At 44.7% G+C, this 26,366-nt stretch overlaps 1 protein-coding gene across 3 annotated transcripts in view; it reads right to left on the bottom strand.

Moving 5' to 3' along the window:
- VPS26C (VPS26 endosomal protein sorting factor C) overlaps positions 1-26,366 on the bottom strand; it is a 46,495-nt gene that overhangs the window by 2,059 nt on the left and 18,070 nt on the right. Inside the window, exons 2-7 of one of the 3 annotated variants that reach the window (XM_021669435.2) lie at positions 15,402-15,545; positions 13,369-13,518; positions 7,842-7,922; positions 6,851-6,925; positions 2,712-2,862; positions 2,146-2,298 (exon numbers count right to left, since the gene is read on the bottom strand). In XM_021669435.2, the coding sequence (XP_021525110.2) occupies positions 2,146-2,298; positions 2,712-2,862; positions 6,851-6,925; positions 7,842-7,922; positions 13,369-13,518; positions 15,402-15,545 (754 nt within the window). The remainder of the gene's footprint in view (positions 1-2,145; positions 2,299-2,711; positions 2,863-6,850; positions 6,926-7,841; positions 7,923-13,368; positions 13,519-15,401; positions 15,546-26,366) is intronic. The other 2 variants (XM_021669436.2, XM_064380146.1) reach the window with 2 other exon arrangements.

Below are 26,366 nucleotides of genomic sequence, written 5' to 3' on the forward strand. Positions count from 1 at the left end.
CAGTGGAGATGACTCTACTGATGTCTGACTACCTCTGTCAGCTTTCTCTAAGTGAGGTTTTGTCCTCTCATCTTGGAATGTGAGTGATCAGCCTTCCCCAACTCCACTTTCCCCATCCCTTTGCTTTCCTAGAGAGGACCTACTATACCCTTTCAAGTCATTTGTATTCCTTTGCCTTATTTTTGCATTTCCTACGGTTCTTAATGAAACAGCAGACTGTGCACCAGCCCGTAGCTGTCTGGGCCCATGTCCCCAACCCCCAGGAGAGAAACAATCTTCAGAAGCAGCAATTTTGGCTGGGCGTGGTGGCTCACACCTGTAACCCCAGCACTTTGGGAGGCTGAGGCGGGCAGATCATGAGGTCAAAAGATCAAGACCATCCTGGCCAATATGGTGAAACTCTGTCTCTACTAAAAATACAAAAATTAGCTGGGTGCATGCCTGTCATCCCAGCTACTCAGGAGGCTGAGGCAGGAGAATTCGCTTGAACCTGGGAAGAGGTTGCAGTGAGCCGAGATCATGCCCCTGTACTCCAGCCTGGTGACAAAGTGAGACTTCAATTTGGGGAAAAAAAAAAAAGCGGCAATTTATTGTTGCTTCATTGGATACTATTCATCCATCACCTTTCAGTAAACAGGATTCCTTCTCCACTGACTCTTCAGCTGCTATGGCTGAGCCTCGCTGATCATAACAAAAGGGGTGTGTGTGGAGAGGAAGCGCCTGAAGACAAATAAGCGCCATGTTCTTCCCCAGTGTGACGAGGGGTGGGGACGGCGTCGTGTGGACAGAGGGCCCTGTGCCAAGCCCCACACTGTGGCAGCTCAGCTGTGGAAGGGCCTTGGAGTCGGTGCCCCACCTGTGGCTGGGGGCCACAGGACAACATCCCCGCGTGGGGTATCCACCTCTGCCCCAACATCAGCCACGAGAAGAGTCAGCCACCAACAGTGCCCCCTTGTCCTTCCTCACTTTATTGTCACTACATTAGAGCCCTCTGGGCCCTTCCTGCCACCACTCCCTTCAACGGATTCTCCACCCCTCTTGCCGTGTCCCCCGGAAGGGTGGCGGGTGTGGCTGGAGTGGACAGAGAGGGATGCCCAGCAGGCATGAGAGGGAGCTGGCGCGGGCTCTCCTTTTCAGCAGGAAAGCAGCTGCATCTGAGCTGCCACGCCACCCAGGTGTTTCTTACAGCCCGAGTGAGCCAGCCTCGGGTCTGACCACGCATTTGAAGTCACTTGCACAAAGAGCTGGAGAATAACACACAGAAGTGCTGCTCTTAATGTGACGCAGCGCTCACTTGTGACTTCCAGCCTAGATGTCCTGAGCCTTTCTGAATCACTGTCCCGTCCTACTAAGAAGGCTCAGTCGCTTCCTGCCGGGTCTCTGTTCTGCCTCCCCGTAGTGTGGGTGATCTCCCAATTCACATGATTCTTATTAAGATGGATGGACATTAAAATATTTACAGGAAGAGTTGAGAACATGGAAATGTTCATGATACGATGTTAACGGGAAAGAGGCAGGATATAAAAGGGTGTCTGTGACCGAATTCAGATCCCATGGTTAAAATATGACACACAGCTTCATGGAAACTAGGCCGCAGGGCTCAAGGCCTTCCCGCTGCTGAACGCTCACTCTGGGGTTTGCACAGTCCTGGACCTTCACTCAGAGCCACCCTGTCAGCATCCACGCCACCCCTGCTCACGTGATGCTCACATGCGTTGAGTTTTCTTCATGGAGCTCGGCGTCACTGCCCTTGTCTACATTGATGTGGGTCTGTTTCCCCATGTGACAGTGGAAGTTCCATGAGCACCAGGACTGCCTGTGGGTGTGTCCCCTGTGCGGCACGGCAGCTCCCTAACGAGGTTTTGTTGAGTGGCCAAAGGGCGGCCGGTTCTCAGCTGTGTTGCCCACAGAAGGCCCTGGTGCTGAGGGACTAAAGGGCGGCAGGCTCTGAACTGTGTCACCCACAGCAGGCCCTGGTCCTGAGGGACTGAAGGGCTGCAGGCTCTGAGCTGTGTCACCCATAGCAGGCCCTAGTGCTGAGGGACCGCAGGGTGGCAGGCTCTGAGCTATGTGACCCACAGCAGGCCCTGGCACTGAGCGGCCCTTCCCATGGGCCCAGGAGGGCTGGGGGTGAGTGCCACTTACCCACTTTGAAGTTGGTGGTCTCCAGTGTAGGGCAGGTGAACAGCCTGGGGAAGACCATGTAGATGGGAACAGAGAGGCCCCTGCACACATCCCCGTCGGCGATCTGAATGTTCTGAATCTCCGTGGCATCACGGGCATAGCCTTCTGCACACCCTGGGGAAGGGAGGCCGCATCATGCAGTCAGGGCCAGCAGAGGTGGCGGGGCCTCATCAGCACCGCACCACCCCCCAGTCTGCTCCAAGGATCCTCCAGGGTTCCCTCACTTCCCTCGAACACGCGGCTACTGCCATGCACAGCCATGCTCTTACTTTTGCTTCCCCCGACATCCTCTTCTTTTTTTTTTAAGAGTCAGGGTCATGATCTGCTCTGTTGCCCCAGCTAGAGTGCAATGGTGCGATCTCAGCTCACTGCAGCCTCAAACGATCCTCCCACCCCAGCCTCTCGAGTAGCTGGGATCACAGGGGTGCACCACTGCGCCCAGCCCCCCAGCATCCTCTTAACCACAGAACTCAAGGGTGGCAGTCAAGGGTGACAGGCAAGTGAGGGGCCTGGGGGTGCGGCCTCACCACATGTCTCCACGCGCACCAGCTGCAGCTCCACGCTTCTGATGGCGGCCTCCGAGCTCTCCACCACCAGCTCTCCTGTTAGCGGCTGTGTGATGACGCAGTTTGTTGAGTTGAGATGTCCTCGAATGAGAAATTTGGGAAGTAAAGCTCGCTAAAACAAAATAAAAACAAATACATCGGAATGGAGGAAAGTAGGGAAGGCACTCTAGAGTTACTTTGGTGTGAATAAAAACTGGAAACAAAGCTGGGTGGTTTCATGGTCCACTGGGACCGTCTCACAAAGTGAGAAGGAGCAAGAGTACCGACATCTTGGACATTAACAGCCTGAACCATTCAACAGCTCTCTACATATGGCACCTGACACTCCTTGTACTGAGAATGACTCACAGAACCATCCCAATTTCCTAGACTCAGATCTAGAAAGCTCCTTCTTACCAAGAAATAAGACACAAGAAAAGTCTGAGGGAGTCGCCATGGTGTTCAAGGACAACCTGACACACACACACACACACACAGTTAAAAAAGAAAACCAAAAGGCCAGGCACAGTGGCTCATGCCTGTAATCCCAGCGCTTTGGGAGGCAAAGGCAGTAGGATCACTTGACCAGAAGTTCAAGACCAGCCTGCAGAACATGGCAAGACCCCATCTCTAAAAAATGTTTTAAAAATTAGCTGGGCAGGCTGGTGCACACCTGTAGTCCCAGTTACTTGGGAGACAGAGGCAGGATTGCTTGAGCCTAGGAGCTTGAGACTCCAGTGAACAATGATTGCACCACTGCACTCCAGCCTGGGTGACAAGAACGAGATGATAAGATACTGTCTCTTAAAAAAAAAAATTCAAAGATGTTCCCAATTGTGCAATTTTTTTAAAGCCAAGACATTTATTTTATTTCATAGAAATTTAAAGAAAATGATTTTCTTTGACGCTTCATGAGACGCTTATAAACCTTGACTCTGTAGACAGGACACTAGCCAGGAAGGACTGACGATGGTCTGTAGCAGGGTTGCCCTATCTTTTGGCTCCTTGGGCCACTTTGGAAGAAGAATAATTGTTTTGGGCCACACATAAAATACATTAACACTACTGATAGCTGGTGAGTTAAAAAAAAAATCACAAAAACAAAATCGCATCATGTTTTAAGGTTTATGAATTTGTGTTGAGTCACATGCAAAGCCATCCTGGCCTGTGGGCAGCAGGTCGGATGGGCTTGGTCTAGAGAGCTACAGACAAGTTTTCCAGGGGTCTTTACCTCTGGCTGGATGCCAGTTACTGAAAGGATCAGAGATTGGCATACTACTGTCCAACAAACGTAATGCAAGCTGCAAGTGGAAGACACATAATAATTTAGAATTTTCTAGTAGCCACATTAAAAAAGAAGGTAAAATTAGCCAATATATCAGAAGTATTATCACTTCCACATGTAATCAATATCAAAAACATGAATGATGTTTGACATTCTCTTTTTCATCCTGAGTCTATGAAATCTGGTCAGTATTTACACTTCCAGCTCATCTACTTGGCCTAGCTGTGTCTCCAGGGTCAATGGTCACATATGGCTGGTGGCCACCTGACTGGGCAGTACAGCTCTGGACCCAGCAGCCCCCAAAGGTACAGACCTCGGAAAAAGTCTGCATTCAAGATGAAGGTTTTTTGGTTTTGCTTTTGTTTTTTTAAGTAGACACATTTTTAAAGACAGGGTCTTGTCTGTTGCCGAGGGTGGAGTACATGGCTCACCACAGCCTCACCTCCTGGGCTCAGGCAATCCTCCTGACTAAGCCTTCCCAGTAGCTGGGACTACAATTGCATGCCACCACACCCAGCTAATTTTTACATTTTTCTTTTGTAGAGACAGGGTCTCACTATGTTGCCCACGCTGGTCTTGAACTCTTGACCTTAAGTGATCCTCCCAAAGTGCTGGGATTACAGGCATCAGCTACTGTCCCTGGCCAAGCCAGGGTTTTAAAAATAACTAAGAGAAGCTATTTGTGTAGAAAAATAAAAAGCATAGCAGTTCACATTAAAATTCTTTTAGGCGACTGATGAAAAAGGAAAGCTTTCAACATACAGCTCAAGATACTGACTAAACATTCATTTTCCCACTCCTCCCACTGACATGATATTAACATATACAAATAAAATAAACCTCCACTATTTTCAGTCTGAGCTCCAGCCTTCCTGTAGTTCCTGTAAAGCTATCTTATAGCCTTCCAATAAATCTCTTTTCTACTTAAAAAGCAAAACAGAAAACCACCAGTGGCATTTTGTGAATATGTAGTTTTATTTTATTTGCTTTATGTGTTATTTTCTTATTTTCCAACAATAAACATGAATGGTTCCGTCAAAAGAAAAGTTCCTTACATTTGTAACTAAACCTACACCTAGAAAAGCCACAAGGAGCACCCTGCGGGGAACAGCCCCGTGAGGCATTTCTGTCGGATAGAAAGTGACAGACGACATGGCTCCCCGGAGTTCACGGCATCCGTCCTCCAGGTGGCAGGGGGAGCAGTGAGAGTGGGTGCGCTCTCGGGGCATGTGGTCGGCCTGCCGTCAGGCGGGGGCCTTCGAAGGGCAGTAGGCGGGTATCACAGGTGAGCTCACCAGGCAGGGGAAGCTGCCACAGGCTGGCACCATGGCTTCCTGCAAAGGGAATCTCCCACCTGGAAAAGCAGACTCAGGGCAAGGTGGGACAAGTGTCCCATGTGATTCATGGCCACAGTGCAGACAGCGAGCGTCTGGACTCAGGAGACAAGCTGCCTACAAACACCCCTGCCACGAGCTATCCCCAGGGCAGAGCGCCTCTGCTCAGTGTGTGCTGAGGACCAGGAGAACAGGTTCTCATGTGGGCTAAGGACACAGCCTCTTCAACACCACCACATGCACTAGATCCTCATTCATAAATGTAAACTGACAACCAAGGATCAATACACATTTAAGGAAAACAAAGGCAAGAAAAAGACACATGCACTCGGCAAACAGAACCAACCCCTGAGAAACAGAATCAATACAGGAAACGGAGATGAAAGGCCACTGCATCTGCAATAGGAGCAGCAGCTAGCCGGAGGAAGAAACGGCGCCTGGAAATGAATCGCATTACTGCTGAGGTCAGCACTTCCACAGACAGGCGACAGAGGTGGGAGAGAGGAGTCTGAGTGGCCTACTGCCCGGATGGACAGGAGAGTGGCCTTTCATCCCTCACCTGTCTGCAAGGCTCCCCATGACACACATCCAGCCTCTGAGGGAGGAGGCCAGTGACCTCCCAGGGCCCAGTCCTCCCAGCTCATCCTTAACTTGATCCTACTGAGTGTGGTCCAGACAGCAGAATGAAGAATTAAGAGGAAGGAAGAAAAGTTACATCCAGGAAGAACTACAGGAACTCACTGCTTTCTTTGAGACAGATACCATTGAAAAAAGTCTAGGGAAATTCATGACAGCGGATGAGAGGGCAAGATCGGGGAGGCTGGGGCCAGGCAGAGTTCTGGATGGGGCCAAGTTAACCACTCTGCCAGTAAAGCGCATGTGGGCAGCTGAGGCTCCACCAGGCGCTGCCACTGAGAGCCAGACAGCCCTGTCCTGACACAGGAGGCGGGAGGGCTGGGCTGGTACTGCCCAGGTGCCTGTGTCCTCACCGTACCTGTCCCCTCACCGTACCTGTCCCAGCCGTGAGGCGTCCACCACGGAGGGCGCTGTGGAATCTTTAAAAAGCACGTTGCTGCCCAGCCTCTGCCGGGTGGGAATGCTGTGGGGAGAAACTGCAAACTAAACACCCATGGAGGATGACAAGAGGCCAGCGGGCCGGGCTCAGGCCCTGGCTAACCACGAGAAATAAAGGGACATGGCTGTGTCACGGGCAGCAGGGGGTCTCGGGGGCCCATGATGCAGTAAAACTGAAGGAAAACAGTGCAATTAATAGACATACTCTCCCTGCAGAACTTTTCAAAAGCACTCTTCTTCTAAGCTGCTTCACTGAGCTTAAAAAGGAAATCAAATGGAAAATACTGAGTAAATTGGGTACAAACAATCAGGAATCTCTGCTGGCTGATGATGTGATTTCCAAACAAAACTACCCAGGCAATAGCTAGTCCGTGGGGTCTGGCTGCTGGGAAGATACCCACAGCATTTGAGTGGGCAGAACGTCTTACCTCTTTGACGTTCTGTAAGGTTTCAGGTGTAATCGTGAAGTCCACAGGACTGGGAGTCAACTTTCCCTTCTGAGGCTAAAATGAGAGGTTAAACTGAAGTCAGTCGGTGAAGACCAAGAGTCCTGCAGGTCAAACAGCTTTTCTCTTCAAAAATAAACAAACAGCAGCCTGGCAAAGCAGGAAGGACGGGGTCTAAGAGGAGGATGCCTGGGTCCCAAACACGGTTCTGCCAAGTTTCCCCATCTCACTGAAACTCAGTTTCCTCATCTGTAAAACGAAGGGAGAGATACCTTAATCTCCAACGTGCCTTTCAGATCCAGAATTTAAAAATCAGACCTAAGAAACAGAGCACTGTTATTGGGAGGTACTTATTTGAAACCTCTCAGCACAGTGACCTCCGAGGGGCTCCTCACATCCCAGATGGTCCCACTTCACAGATGAGGAAAGTGGGGCAGAGAGCTCAGTGACTGGTTCAGCTCAGCGGTAGAGCTGGGAGGCTGAGCATCAAACCCCGGGGGTCAGGCTGCTATTAGCCTCTAAGCTGTAGAGCTGTCTACCTGAAGAATCATACCTATAAAATAGTTATAAATGTCACCAAAACAGCAGTAACAGTGATCACCTCCATGTTACATAATTTCAGAATCCATCGATATAGCTGAGCTTCATAAGAGCCTGCCTGGCATCTTTTATCCAGGGGCTGGGGTGCAAAAGGTCACTCTACCACCCAGAGAGCCAAGGGGAAAAAGGGCCATACCCGACATGCTGATATGGAGTCCCTCTGGCCTGTGGCCCCAGCTGGGGGACTCTGGGCCAAGGACAATGATGCACACGTGATGCTCATGCCACTGGCAATCTCTCACCCAAGAGTCTCATGTCTTCTGCCAGCACCCAGGAAACAATAAAAGGCTAAATTATTAGCTTGTAAATAGGGTAAAATCTCAGACCCCATGGGAGATTCCTATTAAGCACCAGAGCCCCAAGTGAAGCTTACAGCGGAGTGAACGATAAATTCACAGGTCTTTGTCAAGTCCTTGGCCAACAGAGACCGCCTCATGTCACAGCGCAGTGTATACTAAAGGGGAGAGTTGGAGAAAAAAAGGTCATCTGAGTGGGATTTGCTTTCATCTTGGAATTATATTCAAAGAGACAAGTCAGTCTACATATTTTAGGGAAATATTGTATAATCAGTGTATTATAGGAAATTAACATACATAATATGTAATAGGAGAGTTAATGTTCAAATTAAAGGCATTTCTATTTTTAAGAAAGAACCACTTTACGGTTATTCTTCAATCTATTTGCACAGCCGTCCTGCAGTTGCACCCACTGGCAGACAGGTGCATGGTCCTGCCTGAAGCAGGGAGCAGGCTGGTAGGACAGAAAGGGCTGTGTGCTCAGGAGCAAAGGCCAGGCCAGAACCCATTGTCTGCCTTACTGTGCGAGCTCAGACAGATAACACAACTTCTCTGAGCTTCCGCTTCCCCTCTGTAGAATGGGGCTATCACGGGGCTGGCAGACAGCAGTGCCTGGTGAAGCAGCAGCTACTTTGTAAGCGGGATTAGAAAGTACATGCAGTGAGGACTGCAACCCTGGGACAGCACCCAGCATGTCATGACCCTTCCTTGCTGAGCACCTGCTCCGAGTGCAGAGCACTGCCCTGGGCACCAGAGCCAAGCTCAAGGTCATACCCGGTCCTCAGGGAGCTTCTAGTTTACTGAAGTAATATGCAGTGACTCACACATCCATCAACCAACTTCTACAAGGGTCAACTCATGGCTAATCTTATTTATCAAAACATCTCTAAGGCCTCTCCCCACCTGCCAAAGCACAGATGAAGGCTGCATCTCAAAGAAAAAGTGACTTGGAAAAAAATGTAGCGTCACACTTGCATACTTCCTCTTTTAAGTGGCAAAGCCACGTTCCATTTCTCTGCTGTCCTGAGGTTATTTTTCTGAGCTGGTGGCTACCATGGTGCCTGCTACAAGGTGGGCCCGATTCCCCCCAGGGGAGCCCCACTGCAGAGCTGGTATTGAGCTTGAAGCAGGCTTTGAACAGGGACTATTGCTTCTAATCCCTGTCTATGAGCTGAGAGACTGTGTAGAAGCATAATTCTACAGCATGATCACTGTTGTAATGCCAGTCTTTAAAAAAAAAATCACATAATCCACATTTAATAAAGTTAGCTATTATTTTAATCATCCAGGAAAACCTTTAGAATTATGTCAAAAATAATTTTCATAACTGGGACTATATGCATAATTGAATCTTACAAGAAGCTGTATTCTTATGAACAACCTGCCCACATGAAATAAGAAGTTACTAGATATTTAAGGTACTACTGGGAGAGTAAAACATTGTTTGAAAGAATCATCCCTTGTCTGCAAGGATCTTTATAGATAATATATATACAACATATATATTCTCTTTTTGTTTTTTGAGACAGAGTCTCACTCTGTTGCCCAGGCTGGAGTGCAGTGGTGTAATCTCAGTTCACTGCAACCTCCACCTCCTGGGTTCAAGCAATTCTCCTGCCTCAGCCTCCCGAGTAGCTGGGATTACAGGGGTGTGCTACCATGCCCAACTAATTTTTTTTTTTTAATGGAGTTTCAGTCTTGTTGCCCAAGCTGGAGTGCAGTGGCGTGCTCTCGGCTCACTGCAACCTCTGCCTCCTAGGTTCAAGTGATTCTCCTGCCTCAGCCTCCAAAGTAGCTGAGATTACAGGCACCCTCCACCATGCCCAGCTATTTTCTGTATTTTAGTAGAGACGGGGTTTCACCCTGTTGGTCAGGCTGGTCTCGAACTTCTGACCTTAGGTGATCGATCCACCCACCTCAGCCTCCCAAAGTGCTGGGATTACAAGTGTGAACCACTGCACCCAGCCTAATTTTTGCATTTTTAGTAGAGATGGGATTTTGCCACACTGGCCAGGCTGGTTTTGAACTCCTGACCTCAGGTGATCTGCCTGCCTCGGCCTCTCAAAATGCTGGGATTACAGATGCAAGCCACCGCACCTGGCCCTGTTCATAGTTTTGAAGTAGACTCCTGTAAAAGGAATTTTTAACTTTGAAAAGGGATGACTAGGATCTCTATAAGTTCTGAATATACAATTTCAGCAGACATATTTTATGTTGTAGTACAAACTCTTGCCAGCACAGCTACAAGAGTAGAACAAACTCAATAAAACTTGCTACAATTTAAATTCTTGTAAAAAGAAGTAGTTGCACAAAGGACAACTACGGAAGACTGACGATTGTATGAGATCTAATAACAGGACAAAAACGAACACAGAACGACTGAAAAGAAGAATGTCAAGCCCTTCATCTAAAAAATAAGCAAACCAAGCCTCTGGACTGGCAATCTCTCTCTCTCTCTCTCTCTCTCTCTCTCTCTCTCTCTCTCTCTCACACACACACACACACACACACACACACACACACACACACACACAGAAAGAGAGACAGACAGAGTCTCTGTTGCCCAGGTTGGAGTGCAATGGATTGGCAATCTCTCTCTCTGTCACACACACACACACACACATACACACACACACAGAGGGTGGGGGGGGAGAGACTCTCTCTCTGTTGCCCAGGTTGGAGTGCAATGGTGTGATCTCGGCTCACTGCAACCTCTGCCTCCCAGGTTCAAGCAATTCTCCTGCCCTAGCCACCCAAAGCAGTTGGGATTACAGGCGCCCACCACCACGCCTGGCTAATTTTTGTATTTTTAGTAAAGGCGAAATTTCACTATGTTGGCCAGGCTGCTCTTGAACTCCTGACCTCTGATCCGCTCACCTCAGCCTCCGAAAGCTCTGGGATTACAGGCATGAGCCACCACACCCAGCTAATACTGGCAAAATATATATATATACATATATATATATATTTTTTGAGGTCTTGCTATGTTGCCCAGGCTAGACTTGAACTCCTTGGCTCAAGTGATCCTCCTACCTCAGCCTCCCAAGTGGCTGGGTTTACGGGTGCATGCCACTGCACCCAGCATGTCTATATTTTAAATCCTTTGTTCTGTTTTATTATTTTTACCATTTTACATTGTTACTTATAACACAATTCAATTTATAAATGAAAAATTTCTTGGCATACATATAATTTAAGAAAGATGATATTAGAGTTTAACAACAAAACTTTCTATCCAAAGAAATGTGCCTATGTTAACCTTTAGACTGAGTGTAGTGAACAGTGGGGCCAATGAGCACTGGCCTGGACCCCCGGGCTGAGGCTGGCCTGTGTGATCACAGGACGTCACTGCCCTCTCTGAGAGGCACTCACTCTACTATCAAACTCTAAGAAAAAGACCTGCCAAATAATGGCATGAATTAATGAATGGATGAAGACAGATTTTAAAAAAACATAATCTTAGTTTCTCTTAAGTTTATTTTCTCTAAAGAGGCAATGACCAATTTCAATGTGAATCAAGACTTAAACGCTACTTGAGAATTTTTGTAAATTCTGATAGGTGTGCAAATGTTCCAACTATAATTATATAGACACACGTCCCTTGTTTTTGGAGATGCGCAATGAGGTATTTAGAGATGAAGCATAAAGACTCTGAAACTAACTTTAAAATGAGTTAGAACAAAATACAGATTAACAAAGATGGGAAAATACTAATAAATGCTAAATGATAGTAAGTGCGATAAGCTCACAGAAATCAGAGGTTAAACTAAGAAATCTCTTCACTGTCAGAAACCTGTGAGATATCCGCGGAGGTACTAAATTCCAAATTGTAGTATTCTGAGGTTAACCCTCAATCAGTAAAATCTAAAGACTAGAAGATGAAGGTAGGGGCAGTTGTTCACTTTACTAAAGAAATGACCACCTGTTAACTCTCCTACTATATTTTAAGTAACCTCCAATTTACATACAGCTCTGCAGGAATACAAGCATACAAGTTTTTTGTTTTGTTTTGTTTTGTAGAGACGAGATCTTGCTTTGTTGCCCAGGCTGGTCTTGAAGTCCTGGGCTCAAGCAATCCTCCTGCTGTGGCCTCCTGAAGTGCTGGGATTACAAGCATAAGCCACTGTGCCTGGCCAACACCTACGTTTTCTATGTATATCTGAACATCTGTCTTGGCAACACGGGGAAAAGAATGAGGTTTCCAATTTGATTTTAAACAAATTCATCTTCTTTTCATAAGTCTTATTTAACATAGGAGTTAACAAATATGATTACTGAAAACGTGATCTTATGCCGGTTTCTAATGAACATATTCTGATATTTTTAAATAAATCATATTAAAGAACTACCATGTGGATAAAGCAAGATACTGATTCTGGATAAATAATAAAAATAACTTTCAAAATGAAACATTTAAGGTATCTTCAGTATTGCCAAAAAGGCATTTGACATAGGCTGGTATTCTTTATTGAACAAATCTTGTCAATGAGGGGAAGTGGATTCATGACTTCCTGTCCACCTCTGGAAGGTTTCATGGGGGAAATAGTCCCAAGCTAGAAAGCTGATCAGAAGACTCCTGCCCACACACCAGCAATTGGTATTTGCCTGGCTACCTAAGCAGCTCCCTCTGAATGCAGGTACTAATCAGTCATCACTATGGCTTCCTTGGGGTTATCCAAAGCCTTTGGTGACTGAAAAAGCTGTGCTAACAATAAAGGACTGGAAACACTTTTTTTCTTCGTGGAAAGATGGACATCATACTACATGTGTTTCTTCTTGACAGATCTCTTAGACAATTCATAAAACTCACATACAGATAAATCTTTGGTTAAACACTCACAGGGGTTCGGGGGACTTTTATTTTAAAGGTTCTAATAGTTTCAGCAGGAGAATGTATCTACTAAGGCTAAATTATTGACCAAAATTTAATAAATCAAAAAAAATTCTTGACTTTCATCCCTCTTACATATAAGACTGAAGAGTTTTGTCTCATCCAGCAAGGGAAGTGCTGCGAGGCTGCTATCACAAAAGTATCTTTCTTTCTGCCGAATAAAGGAAAGGCTCTCTCACCCTGCGTGGACTCCACACTCTCCTGAGACAACAATAGCAGACTGTGAAAGACGTCCTTAACCGCAGAGGTGGACAGGAAGTCATGAATCCACTTCCCCTCATTGACAAGGTTTGTTCAATAAAGAATACCAGCCTATGTCAAAGTAGTAGCCCTTGGGTGTTAAACAAAGAGATACTTGTAAGTATAAAATGGACAAGTGAATGCTAGTGCCACAAAGAAGTTAGGGCATATCTGTTACCAGACAATAAAAGCATCCCTTCACAGTGTCAATGTGGCCTGAAAAGAGCCCAAGAGAAACAGGAAAAGGAAGTTAGAGCACAAGTGCTTTGAGACTCCTATCAAAAATAACGGCCATACATAAAATGTATTTATCAGGGAAAAATGAGAAATTAACACAGAATATACATGAGAGGTCTCAGCAATAAATACAGTATTAAATTCTTGGGGCCGTCTATTAATGCTGAGTGAAAGACCACACTGTTTTTCAGAAGAAAACTTGTGAAGTCAGTCGCATGGGACTAGGAAGCTCTCACCTGAATGTTGACAAAGACGCCATGATAAGTCTCATACAGAACTTTGTTACCCTTCACATGCAGAGGAAATTCAAAAGGGATTTCTGTTTTGCCGCTGGGAAATTTCCCTGGCTTCACCATTTCTATGGTGCTGTTGATAATCTGGATAGGCTGTAAACAAAAATCAATTCAGTCCATCAGCAGGTACGTGGAGATGTCTTTTCCAATTACAGTGTCTATTAATAACCTTCTGAAAGACACAGCACCCTGAGGCCCTGGAGGCTACCATCCTGCTGTCGTGGGCAGCTCCATGCTGGGTCTGGAGATGAACAGTGACTTGGCTCCGTTTTTTAAGACTCTGGCACAGTAATGGTTGATTTACAACATGAGACACATAGGTGCTTGATCCACATGGGAACTGAACTGATATGTCCTTTCTCCTCTCCAAGTATCTCATTTAACTGTTTTAACAACCCCAATCTTCAGAATCAAGAAGCAGATCCAGCACAGTGAGGCTGCCTGGCTAACAGGGCTGACGTGTGAACCCACGGCTCTCCTCGCCCAGCCCGTGCCCTTCGGGGCAGCACTGCCTCTGCTCCTGATGGCCCAGCAGCTTCCTCGGAGCCTTCCTGCTGCAGCTGCTTGGGGAGGGGAGAGCAGGCCTTCCTCCAGCCCCGTGGCCTGCACAGACCTCCTTAGCTGCGCCTCCAAGGAGGAGCAGGAGGGTACTAACATTCGGAACCTGCCTTCAAAGTATGTAGTCATGCTTTTTAAGCATTTACAGCTTAACATCAGTGGCTCTGAGAAGATCCATGACTCAGGAAGTGAATCTCTAAGTACTAATGGATTAAAATAAAATTGTAGAAAACATAGGAAGCCCCTGAATCTGAACACTGTGGATGCACCTTTCTTCCCTTAACTCTTTTCCCGCAAAACTTAAAGAGTTAAAATGTCCTTCAGGAAAAGGAAACTATAAGAATAGAGAAGGAGTTTACATTGTGGAACACATAACTCTACCCTAAATGACAAAAGAACAGTTACTTGCTCTATTTTCATCTTACCTTAGTTTCAAATCGACAGCAGCATGTACATAGCTAACAGAATAACAGTTTTGATTTTGGAAGGCAGGTAACATAAGCCACAGGCACAACTTCTCAGAAGAGCTGTGGTGTTTTTTTTTTTTGAGACGGAGTTTCACTCTTGTTGCCCAAGCTAGAGTGCAATGGCACGATCTCGGCTCACTTCAACCTCTGCCTCCAGGGTTCAAGCGGTTCTCCTGCCTCAGTCTCCCAAGTAGCTGGGATTACAGGCACACACCACCATACCCAGCTAATTTTTTGTATTTTTAGTAGAAATGGGTTTCACCATGTTAGCCAGGCTGGTCTCGAACTCCTGATCTCAGGTGATCTGCCTGCCTCGGCCTCCCAAAGTGCTGGGATTACAGGTGTGAGCCACGGCGTCTAGCAGTGTTCTTTTTAATGGCTGAAATTAATACATTTATAGTTCTCCTAATCCTTTTTATCAAACAGGAATAAGTATAAGCAGACTTTCAGTAACAGGATATACTTAGAAACAAAGTATCTCCAATTTCGCAGGTTGGTTAGTAAATATCAGAAGTACCTCCATCCCTTGCAAAATAACAGCAGGTAACAATAAAGGCACACAACAAGTGAAAACCACCATAAGCATTTCTTTTTGTTTAAGAGACATGGTGTCTTGCTCTGTTGCTGAGGCTGGTGTGCAGTGCTGTGATCACAGCTCACTGCAGCCTTGAACTCCTGGGCTCAAGGGATCCTCCCGCCTCAGCCTCCAGAGTACCTGGGACTACAGGCGCACAACACAATACCCAGCTAATTTTTAAAGTTTTTAGAGAGATGGGATCTTGCTATGTTGCCCAGGCTACTCTCAAACTCCTGGGCTCAAGCAATCCTCCCACCTTGGCCTCCCAAATTACTGGTATTACAGGCCTGAGCCACTGTGCCTGGCCCTGAGCCACTGCAGCCAGCCCAACATTTCAATATTGAACTAAAAACTCGCAATCTAAGCATTCTTACCTTAACAGAATTATAAAAAGCTTCAAACACCCCCACACTTTTGGCACTGAGCTGGAGGTTTACAGTTCCTTCCATGGTTAGAGACACTCCCTGGTGTTGGACTGAATCTTTACTCGATATGACCACCACACCGGAGAGCACTTCCTGGGAGAGAGAAAAGACAGCTACCAATCAAATTAGCCTGCTTCTTTCATTCACTTTATTAGCAAAACAAATTGATCCTTCACAATCAATTTGTTTAAAGACCCAGACATTCACTGAGACACCTGGATGCCAGGATGGAGAAGGCCTAGGCCCTGGTGGGGGCCAGATGCCCTCTGGTAATGACATGGCAGCCTGGACACACCCTGAGGGGAGCGCCAGAGTGTGGGGATGAGAGATCTCGTCCCGTCACTGCCTTTCAGACATGTCTTCATTCCTGGTTGGGGAATCTCGACAGATGTCTGAGTTCAAGAGTGCAAAGAGAAGGGCCAGGGCAAATGTAAGTTCCCAGTGATATTACACAGGGGCATGGATGAAGTCCCTTCAAAAGGAACACAAGAAAATAAAACCCTGCTCATTAGGCTCCTTCTCAATTGTGCTGACTAAAATGACAGCACATCTGCAAATGGGTAATTTCACACAATGGTTAGCCTGGTGTCCTTTCTGCCCAGAGATGCCTACTAGGGGCGAGACTGGAGGTTATCAGTGCCATCCACGAGGCAGCGGCACGCCACCTTCCCGAACGATGGTCCTGTCCCTGGAGTTCCTGCTCACGCCGGAAGGCAATGGCGCCTCGATTCCCTTGGCTGAGACATCATTGAGAGACTTCACAACAGATCATCTATGCTTTATCTGAAGATAATTACTGAGGAATAGATTATGGACAGTAACTACATTTGTTATTAGAGAGCAGTTTCTTCCTGTCACCACAGAACTGGATAGTTTCAGTCTGTTACAGGGGCTTGGGTGGAAGAGGAAGCTGAGGGGGTGACACAAATTCAAGCAGAGCAGAAAGACTGAATCCACAATCCACACAGAACAACAAGTCTCAGGCCAGGTGCGATGGCTCATGCCGGCAGTCTCAGCACTTTGAGAGGCCAAGGCAGACAGGTTGCTTGAGCCCAGGAGTTTGAGACCAGCATGGGTAACATAGTGAGACTCCATCTCTACAAATAATATGAAAAAAAAAATTAGCTGGGTGTGGTGGCACTCGCCTGTGGTTCCAGCCATCTGGGAGGTTGAGGTGGGAGAACTGCTTGAGCCTGGGCAGTTGAGGTGCAGTGAACTGTGACCACGCTACTGCACTCCAGCCTGGGGGACAGGGCGAGACTCCATCTCAAAAATAAACAGTAAAAATAAAAACTGACCCACAGATCAAACCATTAAAACAATCTGTCCTACTGGTGTTTAAATCTGCTTTTCTTTTATTTCTTCTAGTCATCCACTGAAAAATTTTTACTAAGTTCTTACTTTAACTTGAATTTTGGAAACAAGAAATATTCTGTATCCCTTAAATGTGCTAAGGATTTTGTGTTTGTTTTCCACTCTCACCCCAAAGCCTTGAAGCCTAATTAAAACAAACACTGTTATCTCCATTTTAAGCAATCTTAAGAATAAAATGAGTTCTCCTTGAATTCTACTTAAAATGGAGATGATCGTGTTTGTTTCGATGTTAATGTGTAAAGTTTAATTTAATGTTCCTAAAAAATTCCTAAGTGAACTTAAATAAAAATTCCTGTGAAATAACTTAAATTCTAAGTTTAATTAACATTAATTCTATTAATTTTTTGTGTTGTCCAAATTCAAATGGAAATTTAATTTTTAAAATGTAGGCCAGGTACGGTGGCTCATGCCTGTAATCCAGCATTTTGGGAGGCTAAGGCAGAAGGATCACTTGAGCTCAGGAGTTCGAGACCAGCCTGCACAGCACAGTGAGACTCCTTCTCTACAAATAAAAAAATGTTAAAAATTAGCCAGGCATGGTGGTGTGCTCAGGAGGCCAAGGGCGGGAGGATCACTTGAGCCTGGGAGGTGGCTATAGTGAGCCATGACTGAGCCACTGCACTCCAGCCTGGGTAACAGAGTGAGACCCTGTCTCAAAAACAGAAAAAAAAAAATGTTTAATCTACTAGTATGTGTGTATATATATATATATATTTTTTTTTTTTGGAGACGCAGTTTCGCTCTTGTTACCCAGGTTGGAGTGCAATGGCGGGATCTCGGCTCACCGCAACCTCTGCCTCCTGGGTTCAGGCAATTCTCCTGCCTCAGCCTCTTGAGTAGCTGGGATTACAGGCACGCGTCACCATGCCCAGCTAATGTTTTGTATTAGTAGAGACGGGATTTCACCATGTTGACCAGGATGGTCTCGATCTCTTGACCTCGTGATCCACCCGCCTCGGCCTCCCAAAGTGCTGGGATTACAGGCGTGAGCCACCGCGCCCGGCGTATATTTTTTAAATTTTACTTGATGAATATGTCCCACAAATAAATGAGACAAGGTAATTTGTGAACTTAATCAATTAAACAATACAGTAGCACTTGAGGATGGTCTGTTCCTATGTGATCATAATATTTTCCGTCAGTCTCGCAGGAACAGAGCTGTGGTCTCACTGATTGGCATGTTGTAACTATGACGTCAGTAAAGCCTTTTCCTTCCTTAATTCCTGCAATGTAAGAAGACAAAAGTAGCGATATACCTCGGAAGTAAGCAGAGTAAATAGTTCACGACTCAAGGGATTCTTTCGTCATTCTTTTGGTGAGACACAATATAGTACAGAAGATACAAAATTAATGTTTATGGATAAATTAGACATTCTTATAATATACAGGTTTATTCAACTCCTACCAATGAAAGAAGGATAGGGAATTAGCCCACCTGAGGCTAAGGAGTCAAGGGATTTAGAAACAGAAGAGGGTTTAACAGAGAGGCAAGATCTGTTCACACACACTTGATTCATCCTGGCGGAGAAAGCTAGGATAAACTGGAAAAACAGACATTAAGGAAACCCCAAGATCTCACCAAGAACTTCTCCCTTAGACTTATGTCTAGACATTCGTCAGGACGACATAAGATTTATGGCTCCAGATAGTACCAATACCTCGTCTAACATCACAAGCAGAGGCCTTTAACTGGGTGCCATGACTCCAAAGAGGGGCCATTCAGAGACTGGCGATAAACCCAGAAAGTATACACCGAAATCATGTGCAGTGTGCCACTGTTTGGGAGAAAAGCCATAGCTTTTGTCCCATCATCGAGGAGGTGCCTGGCCTGGGAAAGGTCATGTTGTCAACACGGAGGAGGGAGAGATGCAGTCCCGTGTGGCATGTGTGCTCATCACAGAAGCCAGCACAGACCCTGGAACCACCCATGTCAGGAAGAGTGGACCCCTCTTCGGGGTGGAAAAGTAAAGAACTTTCATTTGAGGAATGTGAATCCTTTTAAGTTATCAAGCCCAGAGACACTGAAATGAGACAGCAGACTCGTCCTCCCCATCTCTGGGTTGTGCTCATCTCTTGAAACTACCTGGTTTTGCCACCAGCAGCTAAGCTATAAATTACCTCCGTCACACCACATCCGAGACTACAGCTCGCTCCCTAGAGCTTAACAATAGAGAGTCAATTGCCCATCAATGTCATTTCTGTAAGCCAATGAGAATTCATGACAAACAATTTTGTATCACCGCACTCCCTGTCCCCTTTCTTTGCCGTAACAACCTACTTGTAACACAGGTGAATGGAGCTCATGTCCAAGGTGACTGAGTCTGTGTCTTCCGGGCAGCTGTCCTCTCTCTGGCTCAGTCAGCTCCTTAACACACTTTGTGCCCCAGACTCTTTGTTTTAGGTGGTCAGAGGCGATACCTCCAAGGACCACACAACTCAGGGCCTGCTTCAAGGAGGCCACGTCCCTGCCCCAGATGAGCTAAGTCTGGGGAGAGGCCTGATGCTGCCCATCTTCAACCTCAGCCCAAAGAGCGGCCTGGAAACAAGTATTCCAAAGGCCACCGGCCAGCCTCGCTCTTATCAGCTTTGCTGGCTCTCACAGCAGAAACCACTGGCAAGTCTGTTCAAAGTGGGGTAAAAGCCACCACATTTTCTAACTTCCTATTCTCTTTTTTCTTCTCATTCACTCTGTCACCCAGGCTGGAGTGCAGTGGCACAATCTCAGCTCACTGCAACCTCTGCCTCCTGGGTTCAAGCAATTCTCCTGCCTCAGCCTCCTGAGTAGCTGGGACTACAGGCATGCACCACCATACCCAGCTAATTTTTTGTATTGTTAGTAGAGTTTCACCAGTGTTGGTCAGGCTGGTCTCGAACTCCTGACCTCAAGTGATCCACCCGCCTCAGCCTCTCAAAGTGCTGGGATTACAAGTGTGAGCCACCACACCTAGCCTAACTTAGTATTCTCTAAATGTAAAAGGACACTACCAAACTACACAACTCTTTTTCTTATTTGTTCTCTGGAATAAAATGCCAAAACCATAATTCGGACTCTGGGTTTCAAAATGGTGGCATCAAGTCAGCGATCCCCTCTTGGCTTCCTGGAAATCACCCAAAGAACAAGAAACAAAACTACAAACTGCATTTTCGGCGAAGCAAGGAGACAGCTAAATATTGTAAAACAGGTGGAAGAGCTGTGAAAAGAAGTGAAGACTGAGGAGGGGACACGTGATGAAAAACAGAAACAAGGCCCCCTGGTTCTGCGAATGTGCTTCCTCTGGAAAGTGAGGGTGCACCTGGGAACAGCTGAGGCCACTCCCAGAGAGGCATCCTATCAACGGCCCCGCGCTGGAAGCAAATGTCTCTGCAGCGGTGAAGGCAACCAGCCCTTGTGCGAGGGGCAAATGCCCCACGGCTGGTTCCCACGTGGGCTCACGCAACACAAAGATGAAAGAAACGCACACGTTAAATCTCCGGCTATTAGAACACTCAAGCCAGCCTGGTCTAGGAATAAATTCATCTCCTGCAAGGAGAGGCTAAAAGGAACCAGCAGAGGAGCACATGACATCTAATGGATTGAAAAATGAGAGTGGGGAAGGGAGAGGAAGGAGGGGAAGTGAGGAAGGAGAAAAATCCGAGTGGCAGATGAATAGGAAAGACAGATCAGGTCACTCTTCTACTTAGATCTCTAAACAGCTCGCCATCTCACACACATGGTAAGAGCCACAAAGGAGACCTGCCCTCCCCTTATCTGACGGCCCTCATGTGGGCCCCTCTGCTCCCCTGCCCCTGCCCTGGCCCCCTTACCATTCCTTTAAGAGGCCTGCACATTCCAGCCTCAGGCACCTGCCCATGTTCCTCACTCCACCTGCTTGTTCTTCTCAAGACACCTGCAGGGCTCGGTTCCCTGAGCCCACATTTATAACTGTACCACTCCCACCCAGCACTCAGTATCCCCATCCCTGACTGCACTCTGTGACACTTACCACCTTCCAAAATACGACAAAAGTGCCTCCCTATTTTATTTACGGTCTGTCTCCGGCGCCTGAACATGAACTCCACCAGGGCAGAGTGACTGGCAACAGTGACCACTCAATGAACATTTACTGGATGAATAAATGATCATTCACCAGAAAAAAATCCATACCATCAAGCAGATGAAAATAGTGAATGTGCATTTCACCATGAATTTTTACAGTCTAGTGAGGCAGGTGCTTCTATAAAGGATGAACACAAAACAGAGCTATAAGAGCTCAGGGAGGAAATGGTGAGGCCAAAGGAAGAGATAAAAATATAGGAAAGCTCATAAAAGAAATGAAAGGAAAAAAACAAACCACCACAGAAAAGAAATTAAAAAGGGCCTAAGGATGTACGCAGGGCAGAAATGAGAAAATCCAAATAAATTAAATGAAAACTTATGAAATAATTCAAAAAAGAACCATAAAGACAGAGATAAAATGGGAGCCAGAAGACGAATACACATCTTTGCCTAGTAAAGTTCCTAATAAGAAAACTGAAATCATGAAGTAGAACAAATATTTACTGTGATAATTCAAAAACACTAAAAAGCAAAAGAATTAGGAGCAGTCAGTGAAAATCCTTTGTGGCAAAAGTGTTATTTAAGAAAGGAAATACCCTTTTGGAGTCAGGAAAAAAGATCAAGTCACTTACAAGAGGAAAAGAAACCGTATTTCTCCATAGCAAAATGCAATTCAAAATGCACGTAGAGTGATACAACAATGCTCAAGGAAACAAAGTGTGACCCTAGAATTTATACTTACCTAATATGTCATTCAGATGTACGGAAACAGTTTTAAATGTGCAAAAAACAACAACAACAACAAAAAACATACCCCAAGCAATACTATATAAAATCCTTCTTAAGGAATTTACTAAATACTGAGCTATAGCTATCCAAGAGATGGCTAGAAAAACTACGTCAAAAGAACCAATTGTGAGGATTAACTCCATTTAATTGTGAGAAGAAGAATGAGATATGTGGTTATAATGAAAGAAGAGAATGAAAAACATAAGTTCTGACAACGTAGAATTTTTTTTTGAGTTAGAGTTTCACTCTTGTTGCTGGCTGGAGAGCAACCTCTGCCTCCGGGTTCTCTCAAGTAGCCGGGATTACAGGCGTGCACCACCACGCCCAGTTAACTTTTTGTATTTTCAGTAGAGATGGGGTTTTACCATGTTTGCCAGGTTGGTCTCAAACTCCTGACCTCAGGTGATCTGCCTGCCTTGGCCTCTCAAAGTGCTGGGATTACAGCTGTGAGCCACAGCACCAGGCAACAATGTGGAATTTAATTAACACTAGTTGGGAGACTAAGAGAACTAGAATGTAGGAAGTAGTGTAATGTACACAGAGGCTCCCCCATCTTTGACAGCTGGGATTTTAAAATGTACCATTCAAACCATACTTCCATACTTTTTTTTTTTTAAGACAGGGTCTTATTGTCGCCCAGGCTGGAGTGCAGTAGTGTGATCATAGTAACTGCAACCTCTACCTCCCAGGCTCCAGTGATCCTCTGGTCTCAGCCTCCTGAATGGCTGGGACTATAGGTGTACACCATCGCACCCAGCTAATTATTGTATTTTTTGTAGAGATGAGGTTTTGCCATGTTGCCCAGGCTAGTCTTGAACTCCTGGGCTCAAGTAATCCTGCCTTGGCCTCCCAAAGTGCTAGATTACAGGTATACACCACTGCACCTGGCCTACACTTTTCAATATGGTAGCTGTGTGCCATATGTGGCTTACTGAAACTTAAACTTTTTTTTTTTTCTGGTTTTTGTTTTTGTTTTTAAGATGGAGTTTCGCTCTTGTTACCCAGGCTGGAGTGCAATGGCGCGATCTCAGCTCACCGCAACCTCTGCCTCCTGGGTTCAGGCAATTCTCCTGCCTCAGCCTCCTGAGTAGCTGGGATTACAGGCACGTGCCACCATGCCCAGCTAATCTTTTTGTATTTTTAGTAGAGGCGGGGTTTCACCATGTTGACCAGGATGGTCTCAATCTCTTGACCTCGTGATATACCCGCCTCGGCCTCCCAAAGTGCTGGGATTACAGGCGTGAGCCACCGCACCTGGCCGAAACTTAAACTTATATTAATAGTTAAAATTCAGATCCTTCCATTTCAAGTGCTTAATACCCACACTATGGCCAGTGGCTATCATAAGGGACAGAGGGGATAAGAAGTATATTCACATCATCACAGAGAGCTCTACTGGACAGTGCTGATTAAAAATTAATAAATCAAATAATGTCATACAAATAATATTTAACAGAAGTAAACAACAGTGAATACTGTAATTAACTAAGATCAGGTAGTAGAGGGAATAAAGAAAGAAAGAGGAAATATGCTAATTCAGCACAGTTCATAGCAGGAAATTAATAAATAATGTCTAAAACATGAAGATTCAAGTACAATAAAAAGTTGCAAGGGTAACATTAGAACAAAAATAAAACTCCAGATGACTAGAAAATCATACAAACAACAAAAAACAAACAACACAGACTGTAGAGAGAAAGATGTTTCAAAAACTACTTAATTCCCCCAAACCAAGCAGGAATGACAGAATTAATGCCAAACATATCATATTAACAAATGGGCTAAGTGAATGTCTATTTCAAAACAGACATTAATATTATATTACAAGGCAAAATCCAATTTCATGTTGTATGACAGAGAAGCACCTGAAATGGCAGAGGTGGAGGGTGGATTTGGAGAGGATAAAGAAGAAAGGATAAGCAAAGATAGATGAAACAAATGCAGAGAAATGAGCCAGGAATTGTCGTCTTAATATCAGACAATGCTGAATTCAGAGAATGAACGATTAAACAGACAAAGGGTACTTTACCATTCTAAAAGAGCAATTTACAATAAAGACTTGTGAGGCTGGGTGTGGTGGCTCACACCTGCAATTCTAGCACTTTGGGAGGCCGAGGCAGGAGGACTGTCTGAGCCCAGGAGTTAAAGACCAGCCTGGGCAACATAGCAAGACAGTCTCTTAAAAAAAAAAAAAAAAGACGTGCTATTATTATGCCTGGATCAAATGGTGTCAACAATTGTAAAGCAAAAACTACAGGGGATAGATGTAAGGAGAAACTGAGTGAAATACATTCGTTGTGGGAGATGTTAATACACAGATCATTACCAATACAGTAGACAGAAAGAAGCAAGGATACAGAAGACCTACGTTACGTATCAACAAGGTATAACGAACTGGCATACACAGAACTCTATACCCTGAAAACAGAGAATATGCTCTTTTCAATGTCCATGATATACTTTTAACAATTGGCCAAACTGATCCCTTAATAAGTCCAACAGGTCTTTCTTCGGGGGGAGATAAAACAAAGCAAATTATTAAATAATCAAAAAAAGAAAAACATCCAAAATAAGAAATAAGAGGAAAATACTAGAAAAATGGAGGTAATTAAAAGATAATACATTATTCAACTGTATGTAAGTAAATTTGAAAACTTGACTAAGTGAATTATTTTTCTGGGAAAATATAATTTATCCAAAGTAACTCCAAAGGAGACATGAAATCCAAGCAAATCAATCATTAAAAAAATAAAATTCTAAGTAAGTCCCCCAGACCCAGATAGCTTCACAGGAGATCATTCCCTCAATTTTAAGAACAGAAAATTCTATTATAAAACTATTCAAAAGCAAGCAACTTAAAAAAAAAAAATCAAATGTAACAATGACAGTAAAATAAGACAAAATCTACACACTCAGAGAAAGAGAGAGAGAAAGACAGTAAAAAGAAGAGCGAAAAATAGACTATTCTCATTTGTAAATACCAATGCAAAGGTCCTAAATAAAATATTAGCAAATGCAATCCAGTAGCAACTTAAAGCAATACTATACCATAACCAAGTAGAATTTAGTCAAGGAATGTAAGCATAGTTCAATAATGAGAAAACTGGTAATACAACTCATATTAACAGCTATTAAGAGAAAAATAGATACAGTCATCTTCATAGATGCTGAAAGGGCATTTGATGAAATTTATTCTTGATAAAATTCTTAGTAAAATAACAGAAAGATACTTCCTTAAAATGACCAAATATATCTACTTTATCCCAAAGCCAGCATCAAACTTAATGAGAAAATAAGATATCATCCATTTAAGTCAGGAATAAAAGAAGGATATCTACTATCACCACAGCGTTCTGCAAGTACTAGTCAATACAATAAAACTAGAGAAAGGAAGAAGTAATTCAAAGGGAGGAGGTAAACTGATCATCTTTGCACATGATACGATTGTATCCCTGAAGAAATCCAAGGGAATCCACTGAAAAACTACTGTCAACATGAAGAGAATTTCAGAAAAGATAACAGCTGGGTACAAAATTAATACAGAGAAACCCACAGGTATCACATATAATCCAAGGACTAGTGAGAAGATACAATGGAAGAAATGCCTTATTTTTAAAAGGAACAAAAACTTAAAATATTATAAGTCAATTTAACAGGAAATGTCTAAAACTCCCAATGGCAAAACTTAAAAAATGCCTGAAAGTCACAAAAAAAAGTTTGACCAAACAGAAAAACATGCCAGGCTTTTGAATAGGAAAGATTTAACACCCTTAACACTTCTACTTTCCCAGAAGTAGGTTTATAAAGGCAACCTAATCCTACAAAAAATAACATCACAATTGTTTCTCTTTTTGAGGGGGAGATGGCGGGAGTGGGAGGGATACACTAGACAAGCTGATTCTGAAGTTTATATGCAATGATAAATCCTGAAAAGAAGAAAATTGGAGAAACTAGCCCTGTGAGATATTACAATGCTACTGTAATTTACAAAGTGTGATACAAGACACCTGTTCCGGCTGAAAGATCAATAGAACAGAAAGTCCAGAAATAGACCCAGAGAATAAGGGAAGCTAATGTTTGATAAAGGTAGCATTTAAAATCTACAAGGAAGAGAGGAAATATTCATTAAGTGATATTGGAAAACTGGCCAGAGAACGCAACTAAAAAAATTAAGTTGGGCCGGGCATGGTGGCTCATGCCTGTAATCCCAGCACTTTGGGAGGTCAAGGCAGACTGACCACCTGAGGTCAGGAGTTCACCAGGTTGGCCAACCTGGCCAACCTGGTGAAACCTGGTCTCTACTCAAAGTACAAAAATTAGCTGGGCATGGTGGTGCATGACTGTAGTCCCCTACTAGGAAGGCTGACGTAGGAGAACTGCTTGAGGGACGGGAGGTTGCAGTGAGCCAAGATCGCGCCACTGCACTCCAGCCTGGGCGACACACTGAGACTCCATCTTAAAAAAATAAAAATTAAGTTGGACCATACTGAAACATTTTGCGTACAACACGAAAACTTCTAAATGTAGCAAATACTTAAATGTAAAAACTGAAATAATAAAAGTTTTGGACAAAACCATAGACTATTATCATATCAGTGGGGAAGGCCTTTCTATGAATGACTCACAACTCTGAATAAATATGACTACAAATATGACTAAAAATGAATTTCTCTTTCACAAAATGATTATGAACAATGTCACTGTAAAAATGATAA

This window comes from Aotus nancymaae, unplaced genomic scaffold (assembly GCF_030222135.1).
Source record: "Aotus nancymaae isolate 86718 unplaced genomic scaffold, 86718_ANA_hifiasm-v0.15.2.pri h1tg000022l_1, whole genome shotgun sequence".
Lineage (NCBI taxonomy): Eukaryota > Metazoa > Chordata > Mammalia > Primates > Aotidae > Aotus > Aotus nancymaae.